General features: G+C 56.7%; 6 protein-coding genes across 6 annotated transcripts; 2 read left to right on the top strand and 4 right to left on the bottom strand.

Annotated features, from left to right (window-relative positions):
* Positions 1-383: 383 nt before the first annotated feature.
* ETH_00010315 (uncharacterized protein) lies at positions 384-2,396 on the top strand (the record flags this gene model as incomplete). Its single annotated transcript, XM_013379335.1, has 1 exon — positions 384-2,396. One exon carries the CDS (start codon positions 384-386, stop codon positions 2,394-2,396), a length of 2,013 nt encoding a protein of 670 aa, XP_013234789.1.
* Positions 2,397-4,991: 2,595 nt separating this feature from the next.
* Positions 4,992-5,709, top strand: ETH_00010310 (uncharacterized protein; the record flags this gene model as incomplete). Its single annotated transcript, XM_013379334.1, has 2 exons — positions 4,992-5,077; positions 5,196-5,709. 2 exons carry the CDS (start codon positions 4,992-4,994, stop codon positions 5,707-5,709), a joined length of 600 nt encoding a protein of 199 aa, XP_013234788.1.
* Positions 5,710-7,870: 2,161 nt separating this feature from the next.
* ETH_00010305 (helix-hairpin-helix motif-containing protein, putative) lies at positions 7,871-9,743 on the bottom strand (the record flags this gene model as incomplete). Its single annotated transcript, XM_013379333.1, has 2 exons — positions 7,871-8,804; positions 9,061-9,743. 2 exons carry the CDS (start codon positions 9,741-9,743, stop codon positions 7,871-7,873), a joined length of 1,617 nt encoding a protein of 538 aa, XP_013234787.1.
* A 1,782-nt stretch (positions 9,744-11,525) lies between these two features.
* Positions 11,526-13,901, bottom strand: ETH_00010300 (uncharacterized protein; the record flags this gene model as incomplete). The annotated part of the gene is made up of 1 exon (XM_013379332.1): positions 11,526-13,901. One exon carries the CDS (start codon positions 13,899-13,901, stop codon positions 11,526-11,528), a length of 2,376 nt encoding a protein of 791 aa, XP_013234786.1.
* A 127-nt stretch (positions 13,902-14,028) lies between these two features.
* Positions 14,029-14,946, bottom strand: ETH_00010295 (uncharacterized protein; the record flags this gene model as incomplete). The annotated part of the gene is made up of 1 exon (XM_013379331.1): positions 14,029-14,946. One exon carries the CDS (start codon positions 14,944-14,946, stop codon positions 14,029-14,031), a length of 918 nt encoding a protein of 305 aa, XP_013234785.1.
* Positions 14,947-15,260: 314 nt separating this feature from the next.
* On the bottom strand, positions 15,261-16,991 carry ETH_00010290 (Elongation factor 1-alpha, related; the record flags this gene model as incomplete). The annotated part of the gene is made up of 2 exons (XM_013379330.1): positions 15,261-16,222; positions 16,601-16,991. 2 exons carry the CDS (start codon positions 16,989-16,991, stop codon positions 15,261-15,263), a joined length of 1,353 nt encoding a protein of 450 aa, XP_013234784.1.
* Positions 16,992-17,010: the final 19 nt, after the last annotated feature.

Here is a 17,010-nt window from a genome sequence, read left to right as displayed (position 1 = left end):
GCTTTTTCAAGATTCATCGCGAGCATCAAACCCTAAACCCTAATTTAAGTCTTACGTTTAATTGCAAGCCATAGACTCCCAGCCTTCTCTCTGCTTGCTGTCTCGGTCTTCTGCTTTGAGGCCGGACCAGCCTCGAACCGCCAAACCCTAAACCCTAATTCCCAAACCCTAAAACCCTAATTCGCTGCTTGTGGCAGCCATTATTCACAATTTGGAACTATTAATTGGCAAACAACTTTTTCTGTTCCCCTAGACGTGCCCTGGTCCGTTCTTTGGCCCGAAGCATTCCTCCGTCGGCTCGGCGAGGGTTTAGGGTCTAGGGTTTAGGGTTTCCGCGGGTTTTTCGCGGCGTTTTCACTTCTTTTCTCTTTTAATACCCTAAAATGGGCCGCATGTCTTCTCCAGCTTCCAGCAGCAGCAGCCTCGAGCCCCGGGGCAGCAGCTCGGGCTCTTCAGGTGTACGTACACCCCAAGACCCAGCCCACGGGGGCCCTTTGCTGGCTCCTTACGGGGAGCCCCTGGTGGCCACAGAGGATCATGGGGGCCCCCTGGGGGCCCCCCAGGGGGGCCCCCGGGGGCCCCTGTTGTCCCCTCTGGAGGGGTCCCTGAAAAACGGCGTGGAGGGATTCTTGTTCGAGAGGGGCCCCCGGGGGGCCCCCAGGAGGGCCCCCCTCAGGAGCCACGTAGGGGGCCCCCTGTTGGCTCTTGCTGCACTTGGATTATTTTTTGGGGCTCTAGTGGCAGGGATTCGCCGGCGGCAGGGGGCCCCTGCTGCAGCAGCAGCAGCAGATAAGGGCGCTCTGACAGCAGCAGCAGCAGCAGCAGCAGCTCGCGAGGAGTTTGGCTCCGGGGTCTTCCCTTATCTCTTTGACGAGGAGGAGAGACACCTCACTGCTGCAGAAGCAGCAGCAGCACAAAGAGCAGCAGAAGAAGCAGCAGCAGCAGCAGGAGACGAGGAGGCCGCCTTGACAGCAGCAGCAGCAGCAGCAGCAGCTCGCGAGGCGGCCGGCTCGTTGCCATTCTCTTTCTGGCTTGACGACGATGTACACCCCACAGCAGCAGTAGCAGCAGCAGAAGCAGCAGCAGCAACAGCAGAGGCCGGCGACGAGGATTCAGCGCTGACAGCAGCAGCAGCAGCAGCTCTTGAGGATTCGGAGTCTCCGCCTATGTACTTCACTCTTAGCGAGGAAAGCACGCACCCCACTGCAGCAGCAGCAGCAGCAGGAGGTGACGCAGCAGCAGCGGGGGAGGACCCCGGTTGGCCGAGTGGAGCAGCAGCAGCTCCGACGGCAGCAGCAGCAGCAGCAGCAGCACGAGAGAACTATGGCGGCTACACGCACTTCCCGTACTTGTCCGACGATGAGGAGCCCCGCCCCACAGCAGCAGCAGCAGCAGCAGGAGGTGACGCAGCAGCAGCGGGGGACGCGCTGACAGCAGCAGCAGCAGCAGCAGCAGCGCGAGAAGCGCTCGGGGCGGCGCCGCCGGCGCTGCAGGCGGAAGAGGGCGCGGTGCACCCCACAGCAGCAGCAGCAGCAGCAGCAGGACGTGCTGCTGCTGCTCCCTCGTTCTTCCCGCTGTTTCTGTCTCCGCAGGGGCCCCTCTGCGAGGCCTTCAGGCAAGAGTTTGCTGCTGCTTCGCTGCAGCAGTTCGTGGCCCGCAGCCAGCAGCGGGGCTTCCTGGGGGGCCAAGAAGAAGCTCTTGTCGCTTTTTATTCTTTTTATTTGGAGACAAATGATCCCGAGGCCTTTCAAGAAAGCCCCAAGTCCGACAGAGAAAGGAGACAGCGGGACTGGGCCCTCTTCCGCATGCACCAGGCGCTGCTGCACAGCCACGAAGTTGCTGCTCTCGACAGGCTCAAGGAGCTGTCTCTTTCCAGCAGCAGCAGCAGCAGCAGCAGCAGCAGCAGCGAGGCCGCCGGCGGCGCCGGCAGCGCCGAGGCCGCGGGCGAGCGGCCGCAGCAGGAGCAGGAGCAGGAGCAGCAGCAGCAGCAGCCGGAGGCCGCGGAGCTGCGGCGGGAGGAGCGGGAGCAGCAGCTGCTGCAGCGGCAGCAGCAGCTGCTGCAGCGGCAGCAGCAGCTGCTGCAGCAGCAGCAGCAAACCGCGGAAATCATGGAGGAAGTCAAACAGGCCGCGCAGCTCAGACTCGAAGCAGCAGCAGACTGGCTCCTTTATCATCTCGAAGTGGGACTTAATTCTAAAGAAGAGTTGGGGCCCCCCGTGCAAACCCTTTTGAGGGCCCAAGAGGTCTTTTACTTGAGGCTGCTGCGCAGCTTGGGGGCCCCTGTGGGGCCCCACAGCAGCAGCCACTTCGAAGGAGACCCCAAGGAGGTTTACCGCTGGACCATCCGCGAGTTCTTCCCCGAAGAGGACAGCTGGATGCAGTACTTGCTGCCTTGAGGAGACTGCAGCAGCAGCAGCAGCAGCAGCAGCGGCGGCGGCGGCGGCGGCGGCGGGGGGAAGCTGCAGCTGCAACGGCGGAATAAGCCGGCAGCAGCAGCCCGCTGCAGCAGCAGCAGCAGCAGCAGCCGCTAGGTTTGGCAGCACGGGGTGCTTCATTTGGAAGACAAAGGAGACGAAGGAGACACAAATGGCACTTGTTGGGCTGTCTCTCTCTCTTTGCTGCTGTTGAATGAATTATTATTTGCGGAAGTTTATTTAAATTCAATAAGGCCTTTTCCACTTTGTTCGTTGTCTAGTTCTTTGTCGGAAGAGAAGCCAGAAAGAGACTCCCGCAGCAGCAGCAGCAGCAGCAGCAGCAGCTGCGCCGGCAGCAGCAGAGCTACAGCTGCAGCAGCAGCAGGAGCTGCTGCTGCTGCTGCTGCTGAGGCTTCTTCTGGCTCCATTCGGCTCTTCTGAAGGCGAATTAATAAATAAGAATGAGTTTAAGTGTTTGGAATAAATTGCGGAATTTATTTATTTTAATGCAGGTCAATATTTGCACTTTTTGCGTTTTCCTTTTCTCCTTTTGTTTAAAAGGGGGCCCCTGTTCGCACTGGCGCGGGCCCCATAAATCCAGCCCCAAAGCAGCAGCTGCATGCGCGGAGTGGCAGCAGCAGCAGCTGCTGCTGCTGCCGCTGCTGCTGCTGGTGGTGCGGCAGTTGAAGCGGCAGCAGCAGCTGCTGCTGCTGCGGCAGCTGGTGCGGCAGTGGGAGAGGCGGCAGCAGCAGTTGCTGCTGCAGCCGTTTGCTGCTGCAGTTGAAACGGCTGGAGCTGGAGTTGCTGCAGCAGCAGCTGCTGCAGCAGCAGCCAGTGTCCCTGCTGCTGCAGCTTTTGGGGTGTACAGACACCGCAGGAGGTTGGGGGGCCGATCCCCCGGCTGGGCTTTTGAGGTGTACGTACACCCCAAGGAAGCGGGTCCTTTATAAATTTCTGTAGATTTGAAAAACGAGTTTATTTATTTAATGCATTTGGTTGAATTAAGATGGATTATTCGTTTCTAATTAGTTATTTGCTTCTCGACACAACTAGTGTCGTTTGACGCTGCTGCTGCACGGGCCTTTTTGCTGCTGCTGCCCCGACAGCAGCAGCAGCAGCAGCTGCAGCTGCTTCGTAAAGTAGGTGCAGGTGCAAAGGGCCTAGGAGACAAAGTGCAGCAAACTAAAAACTTATTTATATTTATTTATTCATTTATTTGTTTATATTTGTTCACTTATTTATTATTTGTTCCTATTTATTTATTTACATACATTTTATTTATTTATTTGTTTATTTTAGTTTGGTAGTAGAATGAAACAGAAATTCAGCAAGGGGTTTGTTTAACACGAAGCGCTGAGTCAGAGATAATTAAAAAGAGACACTTAAAAAGAGACAATTGAATTAAATTAACTTAGAAAGAGACATTTAAAAAGAGACAACTAAATGAAAGTAATTTTAAGGGGAGACATTTAAAGAGACAACTAAATGAAAGTAAAGGAGACAATCAGATGAAAGTAATTAAAAAGAGACAATTAAGGAGAGACACGTATCCATTTAAATGCATTTAAATGCATTATTTTGTTTTTTGTAAAAATAAAAATATAGATTGCATGTGTGGATCTTCTGAAAACCAAATGGCTGCTGCGGTGTATGTACACCTCAAGGAGACACTCACCTCAGCTTCAGAAAGAGTCGCCCACTGCCGCCCTTGCTGCTGCTGCTGCTGCTGCTGCTGCTCTTGCTGCTGCTGCTGCTGCTGCTGCTGCTGCTGCTGCGCGTAGAACACGTAGACGCTGTGAGACTGGTGGCTGAACTGGTGCGTGACGCTGCCGAGCTGCAGATACACCCGAGCTGTATATACACCCGAGCTGCAGATACACCCGAGTTGTATGTACACCAGAGCTGTATGTACACCTGAGCTGTATGTACACCTCAACTGCAGCTAGCTGCACTTGCAGATAGATGCACTTTTGTTTTTTATTTTTAACTAATTTATTTAAATTAATTCTAAAGTTGCTGGAGTGAGCGAAAAGCTCTAGGGTTTCTTCACAGTTGAGGGTTTAGGGTTTAGGGTTTAGGGTTTGGAATTCACGTAGTGGATTGAGTCTTTCGCGTCGCCTTCAGTGTTCAGCAGCTCGCCCCATTGCTGCAGCAAAAACCAAAGCAGCAGCAGCACTAGCAGCAGTGGCAGTTCCTGCTGCAACAGCAGCAGCAGCTGGTGCTCCTGCTGCTGTTGCTGCTGCAACTGCATGCCGTGTTGGGTCTTTAAACTGCGTCACGTGTGCGGCTGCTACAACTGCAGCGGCGGCGGCAGCAGCAGCAGCAGCAGCAGCTGCTGCTGCTGCTGCTGCTGCGTGCAGTTTGGGTCTTGCCTTGGCGAGGGTCTCCTTGGCCCTTCGGATTTGCTGCTGCTCCCCGTTTTTCTTCTTAACATCAGCAGCAGCAAAAGCAATTTGCTGCTGCTCCTTGTTTTCCTTTTTATTAGCAGCAGCAGCAGCAGCAGCAAAAGTAATTGTCAAGGGGCCCCACTGACGCGCCAGCAGCCCTTCTTCAGCTCTCATCTCCAGCAGTACCCTCATGGGGGGCCCCCCCGAGGGACAGCAGTTCTTCTTGGGGGGCCCCCCAGTTCTGGGGAGCCCCCCGGCAGGGGGGCCCCCAAACGGGTGGGGGGCCCCTAGCGGGGGGCCCCCTGACAAAATGAATAAAGAGAGGACCTCGACTTGCTGCTTCTTGCTGCTCTTTTTGGAAACCCGGAGAGGGTACTTGCCGGGAATGCCGCAGGCCTGCAGCAGCAGCAGCAGCAGCAGCACAAGCGGGAGGTAACAGCAGCGATGGTGGCCAAGGCAGAAAGGCGCAAAGTCCAACAGCAACAGCAAAAACAGCAGCAAAAGGAGCAGCAGCAGCAGATGCAGCAACAGCAGCAAAAATAACAAAAGCAACAAGAGCAGCAGCAGCAGCAGCAACGGCGCCAGAAGGAGCAGCAGCAACAAGAGCCGCAGCTGCAGCAGCAGCAAAAGGCCAGAAGCAGCGAAAGCAACAACAGCAGCAGCAACTGCAGCAAATGGAGCAGCAGCAGCAAAAGCAGCAGCAGCAGCAGCAAGGCCCACATCAGAGGCTTCTTGTTCAGTGCAGATCCCGCAGCTGCAGCAGTGGCCTTTCCGAGCTGCTCGGCCCTCTTCTTCTGCTGCTGCGATGCACCACGAGCGGACTGCAGCAGCAGCAGCAGCAGCAGCAGCAGCTGAACAGCATCATCCAAACAGAAAGAGCAGCTAAGCAAAAGGAGCAGCAGCAGTAGCAGTAGCTAAATAGCACCAGATGCTCAGCAGCTGCAGCTGCTCAGCAGCAGCAGCAGCAGCTGCTGCTCAGCCGCAGCAGCCAATCGGCAGCAACAGCACCTAATTGCCACCAGCAGCAGTAGCAGCTAGACAGCAGCAGCAGCAGCTCAGCAGCAGCAGCAGCAGCAGCAGCTCAGCAGCAGCAGCAGCAGCAGCTGACTGGGGCAGGCGCAGCAAGCTGGGGCCCTAGGCAGGCAAACGGTGGCCCCCAACTCAATTGCTGCTTCGGCCCAGATCCCACACTCTTGCTGCGGCAGCAGCGGCTCTATTAGTTTGCTGCGCACAAACCCTAAACCCTAAACCCTAAACCCTAAACCCTTGAAAGCAGTCCCTACACCCGAGTTATGTACACTAAACTTCTCGCTGGAGACCTTGCACGGGGCGTTCAAGCCTGGCAGCCCAAACCCTAAACCCTAAACCCCAAACCCTAAACCCTCAACCCTAAACCCCAAACCCTAAACCCTAAACCCTCGGGCGTACGGGATTACTTGCTGCTGAGTGCGCGGGTCAGATGGAGTGGCGAGGCCTTCAAGACACAAAAAGAGACAAAAGGAGAAAAAGAAATTAAAAACAAAAAGGAGACGAAAGGAGACAAAAGAAAATAAAATAAATTAAAAGACACGAAGCAGCAGATCCTCTTCGCCTCACTAAACCCTAAACCCTAAACCCTCACGAAGACCCTACGGAAGACCTTGGCGACTTCGTCTCTGCCTAAACCCTAAACCCTAAACCCCAAACCCTAAACCCCAAATCCTAAGCCCCAAACCCTAAACCCCCAACACCAAACCCTAAACCCTAAACCTCAAACCCCAAACCTCTCACGAAGACCCTGAAGAAGACCTTGTCAACACCGTCTCACCCCAAACCCTAAACCCCAGACCCTAAACCCCAAACCCCAACCCCTAAAGCCGAAACCCTAAACCCTAAACCCTTAACCCTAAACCCTCACCGAAAACCCTGCAGAAGACTCTGGCGACGTTCCCGTCAACTGCGGGGGCCCTCAGCCCAAAAGCGAGGGCCCCAATGGCCCCCCCTGTGTAGGGGCCTATTCCTGGAGTTGACTGCAGCAAAGCGACAGAAGCTGGCAGCTGCAGCAGCAGCAGCAGCAGCGGCAGCAGCAGCAGCGGCGAGGCGGGATGCTGCAGGAGAAAGAGCGGGAGAAGGAGCGAAGCAGCAGCAGCAGCAGCAGCAGCAGCAGCAGCAGCAATAGCAGCAACAGCAGCAACGGCTGCAACAGCAATAAAGCTCACCTCTCCTCCGTGCTTCTTCATAAGATATTTGGCTCCTTCTAGAAGCAGCACAGCCCTGCAGCAGCAGCAGCAGCAACAGGAAAGCATGGATTGGACAGGCTTGCTGCTGCTGCAAAGCAAGCAGCTGCAGCAGCAGCAACAGCAGAAGCAGCGGCAGCAGTGGCAGCAAAAATAGTAGTAGCAGCTAACAACGATAAGTGCAACAGCGGCAGCAGCAGCAGCAGCAACCACAGCAACAGCAGCAGCAACATGAAGTGAAGGGACAGCAGCTGCAGCAGCAGCAGCAACAGCTACTGCAATAGGAACAGCAGCAGCACCGCCACCGCCACCACGACCAAGAACAACAGCGAGATTAGCAGCAGCATGAATATCAGCAGCAGCCACAGCAGCAGCAGCAGCAGCAGCAAGAGCAGCACAAGCAGCCACAGAAAAAGCAGCGGCAGCAGCACAATCAGCGGCAGCAGCAGCAAGAGCAGCACCAGCAGCAAGAGCAGCACCAGCAAGAGCAGCACCAGCAGCAGCGACAAGAGCAGCACCGGCAGCAGCAGCAGCAAGAGCAGCAGCAGCAGCAGCAAACTTGCCTCCTGTAATAGCCCAGGCCTGCCCAGACTTTAAAAATGTCTTCAAGAGAAGCAGCAGCAAGAGAAGACACAGAAGGCCAGCGAGCCATCCTGCAGGAAATAAAAAATAAAAAATAAAAATAAAAAATAAATAAATAAATAAGTATAAATAAATAAATAAAAATAAATAAATAAATAAAAGAATTAAAGGAATTAAAAGGAGACAGTTGCATTAAAAGGAGACAATTAAATTAAATTAAATTAAATTGAATTAAATTAAATTAGATTAGATTAAATTAAATTAAATTAAACTAAAAATTAAAAAACAAAACTTGCCACTTCAGCCAGTAAGAAACTGCTGCTGCCACTTGTGTCTGCTGCAGCATCACTTCGCTTATCCAAATCCCGTACGCGCTGCGCGGCGGTGCTGGTGCTGCTGCTGCTGCTGCATCTGTTCCTGCTGCTGCTGCTGCTGCCGCATCTGTTCCTGCTGCTGTTCCTGCTGCTGCTGCTTCCGTCTTGGCTGACGCTGCTGCTACGTCTGTTCCCGCTGCCGCTGCTGCTGCTGTTCCTTCCGTCTTGGGTGATGCTGTTGCTGCTGCTGCATCTGCTCCTGCTGTTGCTGCTGCTGCTGCTGCTGCTTCCGTCTTGGGTGATGCTGTTGCTGCTGCTGCGTCTGCCCCTGCTGCCGCTGCTGTTACTTCCATCTTGATTGTTGCTGCTGCTGCTGCGTCTTTTCCTGCTGCTGCTGTTGCTGCTACATCTGCTCCTACTGCTGCTGCTACTGCAGTTGTTCCTGCTGCTGCTGTTGCTTCCCTTTTGGCTGCTGCTGTTGTTGTTGCTGCAGCAACTGCTGCATCTGTTTCTTTAGCTGTTGCGGCTGTTGCTTTCATATCCCCTGCTGCTGCTGCTGCTGCTGCTGCTGCTTCTGCTGTCTCTACTGCTTCCATATCTTCCTGCTCGTCCTCAGACACCACCACAACCTCCTCCTTTCGGCTGCTGCTGCTGCTGCTGCTGCTGCTGCTGGGCTGGCGTCGTTTTCCAGAAGGTACGGGCTTAAAGAAAGACACTATTGAGCGTTGCTGCTGTTGCTGCTGCTGCTGCTGCTGCTGTCTCTTCCTCTTGCCAGTCTGTGAAGCAGCAGCAGCCGCAGCAGGAGAATCAGCAGCATCAGCAGCAGCAGCTGAGGCATCCATCGTGTCTTTGCGTGTCTCCTTCCAACAAGTGTATGGCGGAGGGTCTCCTCTGCAGCAGCAGCAAGAGCAGCAGCAGCAGCAGTTAACAAGCCCAAACTGGTGCAGCAACAGCAGCAGCAGCAACAGCAGCAGTAACAGCAGCATTAACCGCAGCAACCGCAGCAGCTGCAGCAGCAGCAGCAACCGCAGCAGCAGCAGCAGCAGAAGCAACCGCAGCAGCGGCAGCAATAACGGCAGAAGCAGCAGCAGCAACCGCAGCAGCAGCAGTAATAACAGCAGCAGCAGTAGCAGCAGCAGCAGCAAACCTCCAGGGTAGTTTCCTTCTGTGTTTTCTAAACCAGGCCTTTAGTGCAGCAGCAAAAGCTGAGGGCTTCATCAAGTGTATGTGGTAGCCGCAGCAGCGCAGCGCAGCAGCAGCAGCAGCAAGAGCTTGCAGACTCTGCAAGTCTTCTTTTTCTGCTGCTGCTGTTGCGGGAGCGGACGCTGATTCTGCTGCTGCTGATGCTGCTGTTGCTGCTGCTTCGCATGCGTCCCTTTGCCCTTCGTTGCCCTGCGCACTGTTCTCATCTGTTGCTTGCTGCTGCTGCTGCTGCTGCTGCTGCAGCTGCTGCTGCAGCTTAAGGCACGCCTCGCAAGAAGTGTCTCTTGGTGGATATATTTCTTTTTGCTGCTTTTTTCTGCACTTTGCTGCACCCTCTGCTGCCTTAGAAGTCTTCAGGGGGCCCCCTCGGGGGGCCCCCACAGCAGCAGACCTTCGGCGGGTTGAGGGGGCCCTTTGGGGGGATGGGGGCCCCCCTTCTAAGCATTCAGCGTTGGTACTTTCTGTCTCCTTTGTTGCTGCTGCTGCTGCTGCTGATGTGGCTGCTGCTGCTGGCTGTGGCTGCGTGGCCGCCTTGACTGCTGCTGCTGTTGCTGCTGCTACGCCTGCTGCTGCGCCTGCTGCTGCTGCAGCAGCAGCTGCTGCTGCTGCTGCAGCTGCGGGCATCATGCTCGCTGCTTCTGTCTCCTTCCGAGCGTCTCAGGTGTACGTACACCGCAATCCACTTGCCCCTTTTTATTTCATTAAAAAAATATTAAAGGTCTTTTTATATTCAATTAGAAGACAACAAAATGCTGGGGGGGGCCCCACCTGGGGGGCCCCAGTGGCCTTCCGTGGTGGGGTTGATGGGGCCCCCACCACGCACCAGCCGCAACAGCACAGCAGCAGCAGCAGCAGCAGGACCAGCAGCAGCGGCAGCAGCAGCAGCAGCGCAGCGTTGCGTAAAGCTACTCCTTTTGTATTAATTTATTTATAAATAATTAAAAATAATAAAAACTTTCAAGTGCGAAAATTAAATTGGGGGGCCCCCGGAGGGCCACCCCTAAATTAGGAATTTGACTTCCAATATAGGAATTAAATGTTTGATTTGAACTAATGAGTTAATCTGGATTAATTAATTAATAATTAATTAATTGGATTTAATTAATTAAATTAAATTAATTAATTGAACAGAGTTGGACAATTCAATGTGGGCCCCCATGGGGCCCACGGCACAAGAAGTTGAGAACGATTTAGACAAAAGGGGACAAAAAAGAAATAAAGGAGAAAACAAAAGAAACAAAAAAATAAAAAGCAAAAAAACAAAAAGAGACAAAAGGTGACAAAAGGAGACTTCAGGGAGCACCACCAGAAATTTAGTCTTCCAAACGAAAAAAGAAAAAATGCAACACACAAAAAGGTACTCTTGGGTCCCCCAGGGGCCCCCCGGGGCCCCAGGGGGCCCCCAACATCCCGGGGGCCCCCGGGGGCCCCCAACATCCCGGGGGCCCTCAAGAAGCTAAACCCTGGGGGGCCCCCCAGCCGCTGAACCCTCAAAGGCCCCCCGCCGGACGAGCGAAGTCCCCAGAGCTCCGGGGGCAACTTCAAGGGCCCCAGGGGGGCCCCCTAAGAATACCCTAAAGGGCCCCCCGAGGGTCCTTTTGGGGCCCTTAAGGGCCCCTAGAGGGTCTTAATTCGATCCAGGGGCCCCCCAATGAATTTCGGGGCTCTTGTTAGTCCCTAGGGGCCCCCGATGGACCCGGGGGGCCCCCAAGGGGGCCCTAAAGGGCCCCCAAGGGCCCCTCAGGGGCCCTTCTTGGGGATGGGGGGGCCCCTAAGGCCCTCTAAGCAAACATAAGTGCTTCATTTGGGCATAGAAGACTCTACTTCACCAAATGGGGGCCCCCTTGTAGCGTTTGGGGCCCTTTGGGGGCCCCTTGTGGTCCCCTTAGGGGACTTCTGGGGGCCCCACATTGGAACAAGGGCCCCTAAATGCCTACATAGGTCCTACAGGGCCCCTAAAGAGCATTAGGGGCCCCTCGCAGTAAGGTCTGGGGGCCTCGGGGGGGCCCAGGGGGCCCCTGGGGGCCCCCCAAGGGGTCACTAGGGGCCCCCAGGGCCTTCAAGAGGCCCCTAGGGGGCCCCCAAGTACCCTCGGGGGCCCCCCAAAAGCCCCTTATTGTTTTTGTTTGTGAGGGCAGCAAAGAAAATGAAATAAATGAAAAAACTAAGAGACAAAAAGAATTACTTAAGGGAGTCGAAGGAGACAAATAAAGAGACAAATAAAAGAAAATAAAAAGACAAATAAAAAGAAAAAGAGACAAATAAGAAGAAAATAAAGAGATAAATAAAAATTTTAAAAGAGACATTAAAGAATGGAGACAAAAGAGAAAATAAAACGAAAAAACAAAGAAGGAATAAAACGGAAATAAAAATAAAAACAAAAGTAAAAAATTAAAGACACAAAAGGGACTAAGAAATGGGCCCCCAGTTTATCTCATCTGTCTCCTCTCCGAAAAGCTGCGCGGCGCCCTCGGGCGGCAGCAGCTGCTGCAGGAAAGCAGCATCCGACAGCCAGTCATCGCTGCTGCTGCTGCTGCTGCTGCTGCTGCTGCTGCTGGTGTTGTCGGTTGTGCGGTTGTTGCTGCTACTGTTGCTGCAAGGGCCGTGCTGCTGCTGCTGCTGCTGCTGTTGCTGCTGGCGCTCCGCTTGAGAGCAGCCCCTGCTGTCCTGAGCTGCGCCTAGCTGCTGCTGCTGCTGCTGCTGTTTTGCTGCTAGCTTCTGCTGCTTCGGGGGCGAAGGTGTGGGACCGCTGGAGACAGACAAAAGAGACCCTTGAGGGACTGCACTCAGAGAAGAGGCCAGTCTCTTCACAGGGGTTGACGAGCTGCTGCTCTCCCACAATCTCTGCTGCTGCTGCTGCTGCTGCTGCTGCTGCTGCTGCTGCTGCTGCTGCAGGTGCTGCTGTTGCTGCTGCTGCTGCTGATACTGAGGGTCCAACTGGTGCGGGGGGCCGCGGCTTGCCGTGCCTGTGTGGTCGAAGGGGACCTCCCGTAGCCATGTCTGCTGCAGGTGTTGCTGCTGCTGCTGCTGCAGCTGCTGCTGCTGCTGCTGTTGTTGCTGCATCTGCATAGCATGGTAGTACTGCTGCTGCTGCTGCTGTTGCTGTTGGCTTTGACCCCAGTAAGCGGCCGCTGCACCAAGCTGTGGGGCACCCCTGCTGCTACAGGCGTCGGTCTTCGCAGACACAGCAGCAGTAGCAGCAGCAGCAGCAGCAGCAGCAGCAGAGGCAGGGGCCCCCACAGCTTGGCTCTCTTCCTTGGCCTGGGATAAGGCAAACTCGAGGGCCTCTTCCAGGTCGTCCCAATCAGCCACACTCAGCCCTAAAGGAGACAGACCTCCTAGCTGCTGCAGCTGCTGCTGCTGCAGCTGCTGCAGCTGCTGCAGCTGCTGTTGCTGTTGCTGCTGCTGCTGCTGCTGTTGCGGCTGCTGGTGCGGCTGCTGCTGCTGCAGCTGCGACTGCGGCAGCGGTTCCTGCGGTGGGGGTGCGCGCGGTGCTTGCGCTTGGGTTTCTCTTGCAGCAGCAGCAGCAGTTGAGGCTGCAGCAGCAGCAGCAGCTGCTGCAGCTGCTGCAGTTGTTTCTGCTGCTGCATCCTTTGGCGCCCAAGGACCCGCCGAATGTGCTGCTGCTGCTGCTGCTGCGTTCGCAGCAGCTGCTGCCTTTGCAGGGGCTGCTGCTGGTGCTGCTGGAGGCGACAGCAGGTTCACGGACGCTGCTGCCGTTTCTGCTGCTGCATTTGCTGCTGCTGTTGCTGCTGCTTCTGCTGTTGCTGTTGGTGCTGCTGTTGCGGCAGCTTCTGAATTGATTGGCGCAGCTACGGGTGTCACGGGGAGATCTGCTGCTGCTGCTACATCGTCCTGCTCTGCTGCTGCTGCTGCCGCTGCAGTTGCTCCTGCAGCAGCAGCAGCAGCAGCAGCAGCTGCTGCTGCTGCTGTTGCTGCAGTAGAGGCCTGGGCGCGAGGTGTATGTACACCCGGCAGCAGCTCCTGCGAGTTGCTTCCAAGTACAACTGTGGCTTGCGAGTCACAGTCGGATTCATCTGCAGCAGCAGCAGCAGCTGCTGCTGCTGCTGCTGCTGCAGCTGCTGCGACTGTTGGTGCTGCGACGGTTGCTGCTGCTGCTGGTGGCTTTGCTGCTGTTGCTGAAGTTTCTGCTATGTCTGTGGGGCCGTTGCGGCTCTTAGCGCCTTGCGGGGTTTCATCAGCAGCAGCAGCAGCTGCTGCTGCTGCTTCTGCTGGGTCTGCTGCAGCGAAGTCAGGTCCTGTTTCTTCTGCAGCAAAAGCCCTTTCAACGGCCCAAACAATCTCCTGCTGCTGCTGCTGCTGGGAGTAGGCCTGGGAGTCCTCACAGAGTTTATCCCACAAAGGCAGCAGCTGCTGCCGGTGGTGGTGGTGGTGGTGGTGCTGCTGCTGCTGCTGTTGCTGCTCGGCAGCAGCAGCAGCAGCGGCGAAAGCGTCCTGGCTGGCAGCGGAGAATAGGGAGCCTCTTCTGCGCATGCAGTGTTCCTCAGTCTCCGAGAGCTGCGAGCTCTGCTGCTGCTGCTGCTGCTGCTGCGGCTGGTGCCTCAGCAGCAGCAGCTGCTGCTGCGAGAGCTGGGTTGCGTCTGGAGTGCAGGGAAACCTTGCTGCTGCTGCGCCCCTTTGGCTCTCCGGCTGCAGCAGCAGCACAAGGGGTTCTTCAGGGTCACTTGTTTGAAAGGGGGGGCCCCCCGCCGGGGGCCCCCCTGGGGGCCCCCCTGGAGATCCCGCTGGGGGTGCCCAGAGTCCCGGTGGAGACAAAAGGGTCATTTCCGCATCGCAAAAAACCCGCAGACCCCAAACCCTAAACCCTAAACCCTAAACCCTGCCTGCGTGGCGCTTCGGCTGCTGCAGCTGTGGGGCCCCAGTCGGTCGGCCACGCCGCCCTCAGCAGCGCCTATCCGCGGTGTTCATACACCTCAAACATTGCTAACGCACCAGTTCTGCTGCATTTGTGCTGTATTGTTGCTGCAGCGTTGCTGTTGCTGTTGTTGCTGCAGCGTTGCTGTTGCTGTTGTTGCTGCAGCGATGCTGTTGCTGTTGTTGCTGCAGCGTTGCTGTTGCTGTTGTTGCTGCAGCGTTGCTGTTGCTGTTGTTGCTGCAGCGTTGCCGTTGCTGTTGTTGCTGCAGCGTTGCTGTTGCTGTTGTTGCTGCAGCGTTGCTGTTGTTGCTGCAGCGTTGCTGTTGCTGCTGCAGCGTTGCTGTTGCTATTGTTGCTGCAGCGCTGCCGTTCCTGTTGCTGCAGCGTTGCAGTAGCTGTTGTTGCTGCAGCGTTGCAGTAGCTGTTGTTGCTGCAGCGTTGCCGTTGCTGTTGTTTCCGCAGCGTTGCCTGTTGTTGCTGCAGCGTTGCTGTTGCTGTTGTTGCTGCAGCGTTGCTATTGCTGTTGTTGCTGCAGCGTTGCTGTTGCTGTTGTCGCTGCAGCGTCTCCGTTGCCGTTGTTGCTGCAGCGTTGCTGTTGCTGCATCGCTGCTGTTGCTGCAGCGTTGCCGTTGTAGCTGGTGCATCGTTTCCGTTGTAGTTGGTGCAGCATTGGCGCTGCAGTTGTCGGTGCAGCGTCGGCGCTGATGTTATTGGTGCAGCAGCGTTGGCGCTGCAGTTATTGGTGCAGCGTTGGTGTTGTAGATGCCCCAGCGTTGCTGCTGGCGTTGCTGCAGCGGCGGCGCTGTAATCGTTGCTGCAGCGTTGCCACCGTTGCTGCCGCAGCGTTTCTGCCTCTGCAGCTGTTGCTGCAGCGTTGCAGTGTTGCTGCAACGTTGCAGTTGTTGCTGCAGCGTCGCAGTTGTTGCTGCAGCGTCGCAGTTGCTGCTGCAGCATCGCAGTTGCTGCTGCTGCGCCGCGCGACTGCCCGCAGCTGCTGCAGCCGGCAGCTTGTGGCAGCGGCGCGCGGGGGAGGGCCCCCCGGGAACCCCTAAGCGTAACGGCTAAACCGTAGCGCCCCTAAAGCCTAGCCGGCCTAAACCCTAGAAGTGTTCTACGCGCAGCAGCGCGGCGGCGCCGCGCCGCGCGCCCGTGCGCACCGGAGCACTTAAAACCCTAAAACAGCGTCTGGGGCCGCGCCCCGCCCGCGCAGCAACCGCAAGCGCAGCAGCAGCAAGCGCAGCAGCAGCAAGCGCAAGCCACAGACAAGGTCACTTCTTGGCGGCGGCCTTCTGCGCACTCTTGGTGACCTTGCCGCCAGCCTCCTTCTTCTCGACGGCCTTGATGACGCCGACGGCAATGGTCTGCTTCATGTCGCGGACGGCGAAGCGGCCGAGCGGCGGGTACTCGATGAAAGCCTCGACGCACATGGGCTTGCTGGGCTCCATCCTGACGATGGCGGCGTCGCCGCTCTTGATGGACTTGGGAGAGTCCTCGAGAGCCTTGCCGCTGCGGCGGTCGAGGCGCTTCTCGAGGTCGGCGAACTTGCAACTGATGTGCGCAGTGTGGCAGTCGAGGACGGGCGTGTAGCCGGGGTTGATCTGGCCGGGGTGGTGCAGGACGATGACCTGGGCCTGGAAGCTGGCGGCGGCCTTGGCGGGGTCGTTCTTGGAGTCGGAGGCGACGTGGCCGCGCTTGACGTCCTTGACGGAGACGTTTTTCACGTTGAAGCCCACGTTGTCTCCGGGGACGGCCTGCTCCAGCTGCGCGTGGTGCATCTCCACGGACTTGACCTCCGTCTGCAGCCCCGAGGGCGCGAAGGTCACCACCATGCCTGGCTTCAGCACGCCCGTCTCCACGCGCCCCACGGGGACCGTGCCGATCCCGCCGATCTTGTACACGTCCTGCAGCGGCAGCCGCAGCGGCTTGTCCACGGGGCGCTTCGGGGGCTCCACGCTGTCCAAAGCCTCCACCAGCGTTTTGCCCTTGTACCAGCCCATGTTGCTGCTGCGCTCCACCATGTTGTCGCCCACGAAGCCTGAGATCGGCACGAACGGCACTTTCTCCGGGTTGTAGCCCACTGTCTTCAGGTACCGCGACACTTCGGCTTGGATTTCGTTGAACCGCGCCTCGCTGTACTTCTCCGGCGAAGTCGCGTCCATTTTGTTTATCCCCACGATCATCTGCTTCACGCCCAGCGTGAACGCCAGCAGCGCGTGTTCCCGCGTCTGCCCTGCAGGCCCAGCCCCGCGCCGCATTCGCTCCCCTTCCAACGCGAAACACCACACCACCAGCCAAACAGCAGCGCCGAAACAGCAGCAGCACCAAAACAACAGCAGCGAAACAGCAGCGAATCCGCAGCAAAACAGCACCACAGCAGCAGCGAAACAGCAGCGAAACCGCAGCAAAACCGCAGCACAGCAGCAGCGAAACAGCAGCACAGTAGCAGCAAAACAGCAGCGAAACCGCAGCAAAACAGGAGCACAGCAGCAGCAAAACAGCAGCACAGCAGCAGCAAAACAGCAGCACAGCAGCAGCGAAACAGCAGCACAGCAGCAGCAAAACAGGAGCACAACAGAAGCACAGCAGCAGCAAAACAGCGGGGGCAGACCTTCCTTGGAGAAGGCGCCCTCGAAGCCGCCCTGGTCCGCAGGCACGACGAGCAACGCGACGTCCGCCTGAGACGTGCCGGTAATCATGTTTTTGATGAAGTCGCGGTGGCCCGGCGCGTCAATGACGGTGTAGTGGAAGGCGGGAGTCTCGAACTGCCAGAGAGCGATGTCGATGGTGATGCCGCGCTCGCGCTCGGCCTTGAGCTTGTCGAGGACCCAGGCGTACTTGAAGGAGGCCTTGCCCATTTCGGAAGACTCTTTTTCGAACTTTTCGATGGTCCTTTTGTCGATGCCGCCGAGTTTGTAGATCAGGTGGCCCGTGGTGGTGCTTTTCCCGCTGTCCACGTGGCCGATCACCACCAGGTTTATGTGCGTCTTTTCCTTCCCCATCGTCGCAGCAGCAGCAGCA

Source organism: Eimeria tenella, genomic scaffold, assembly GCF_000499545.2.
Source record: "Eimeria tenella Houghton genomic scaffold, Eth_scaff223, whole genome shotgun sequence".
Taxonomy (NCBI): Eukaryota; Apicomplexa; class Conoidasida; order Eucoccidiorida; family Eimeriidae; genus Eimeria; species Eimeria tenella.
Note: the sequence above shows the minus strand (reverse complement) of the source record. Positions and strands in the feature narration are given on the sequence as shown.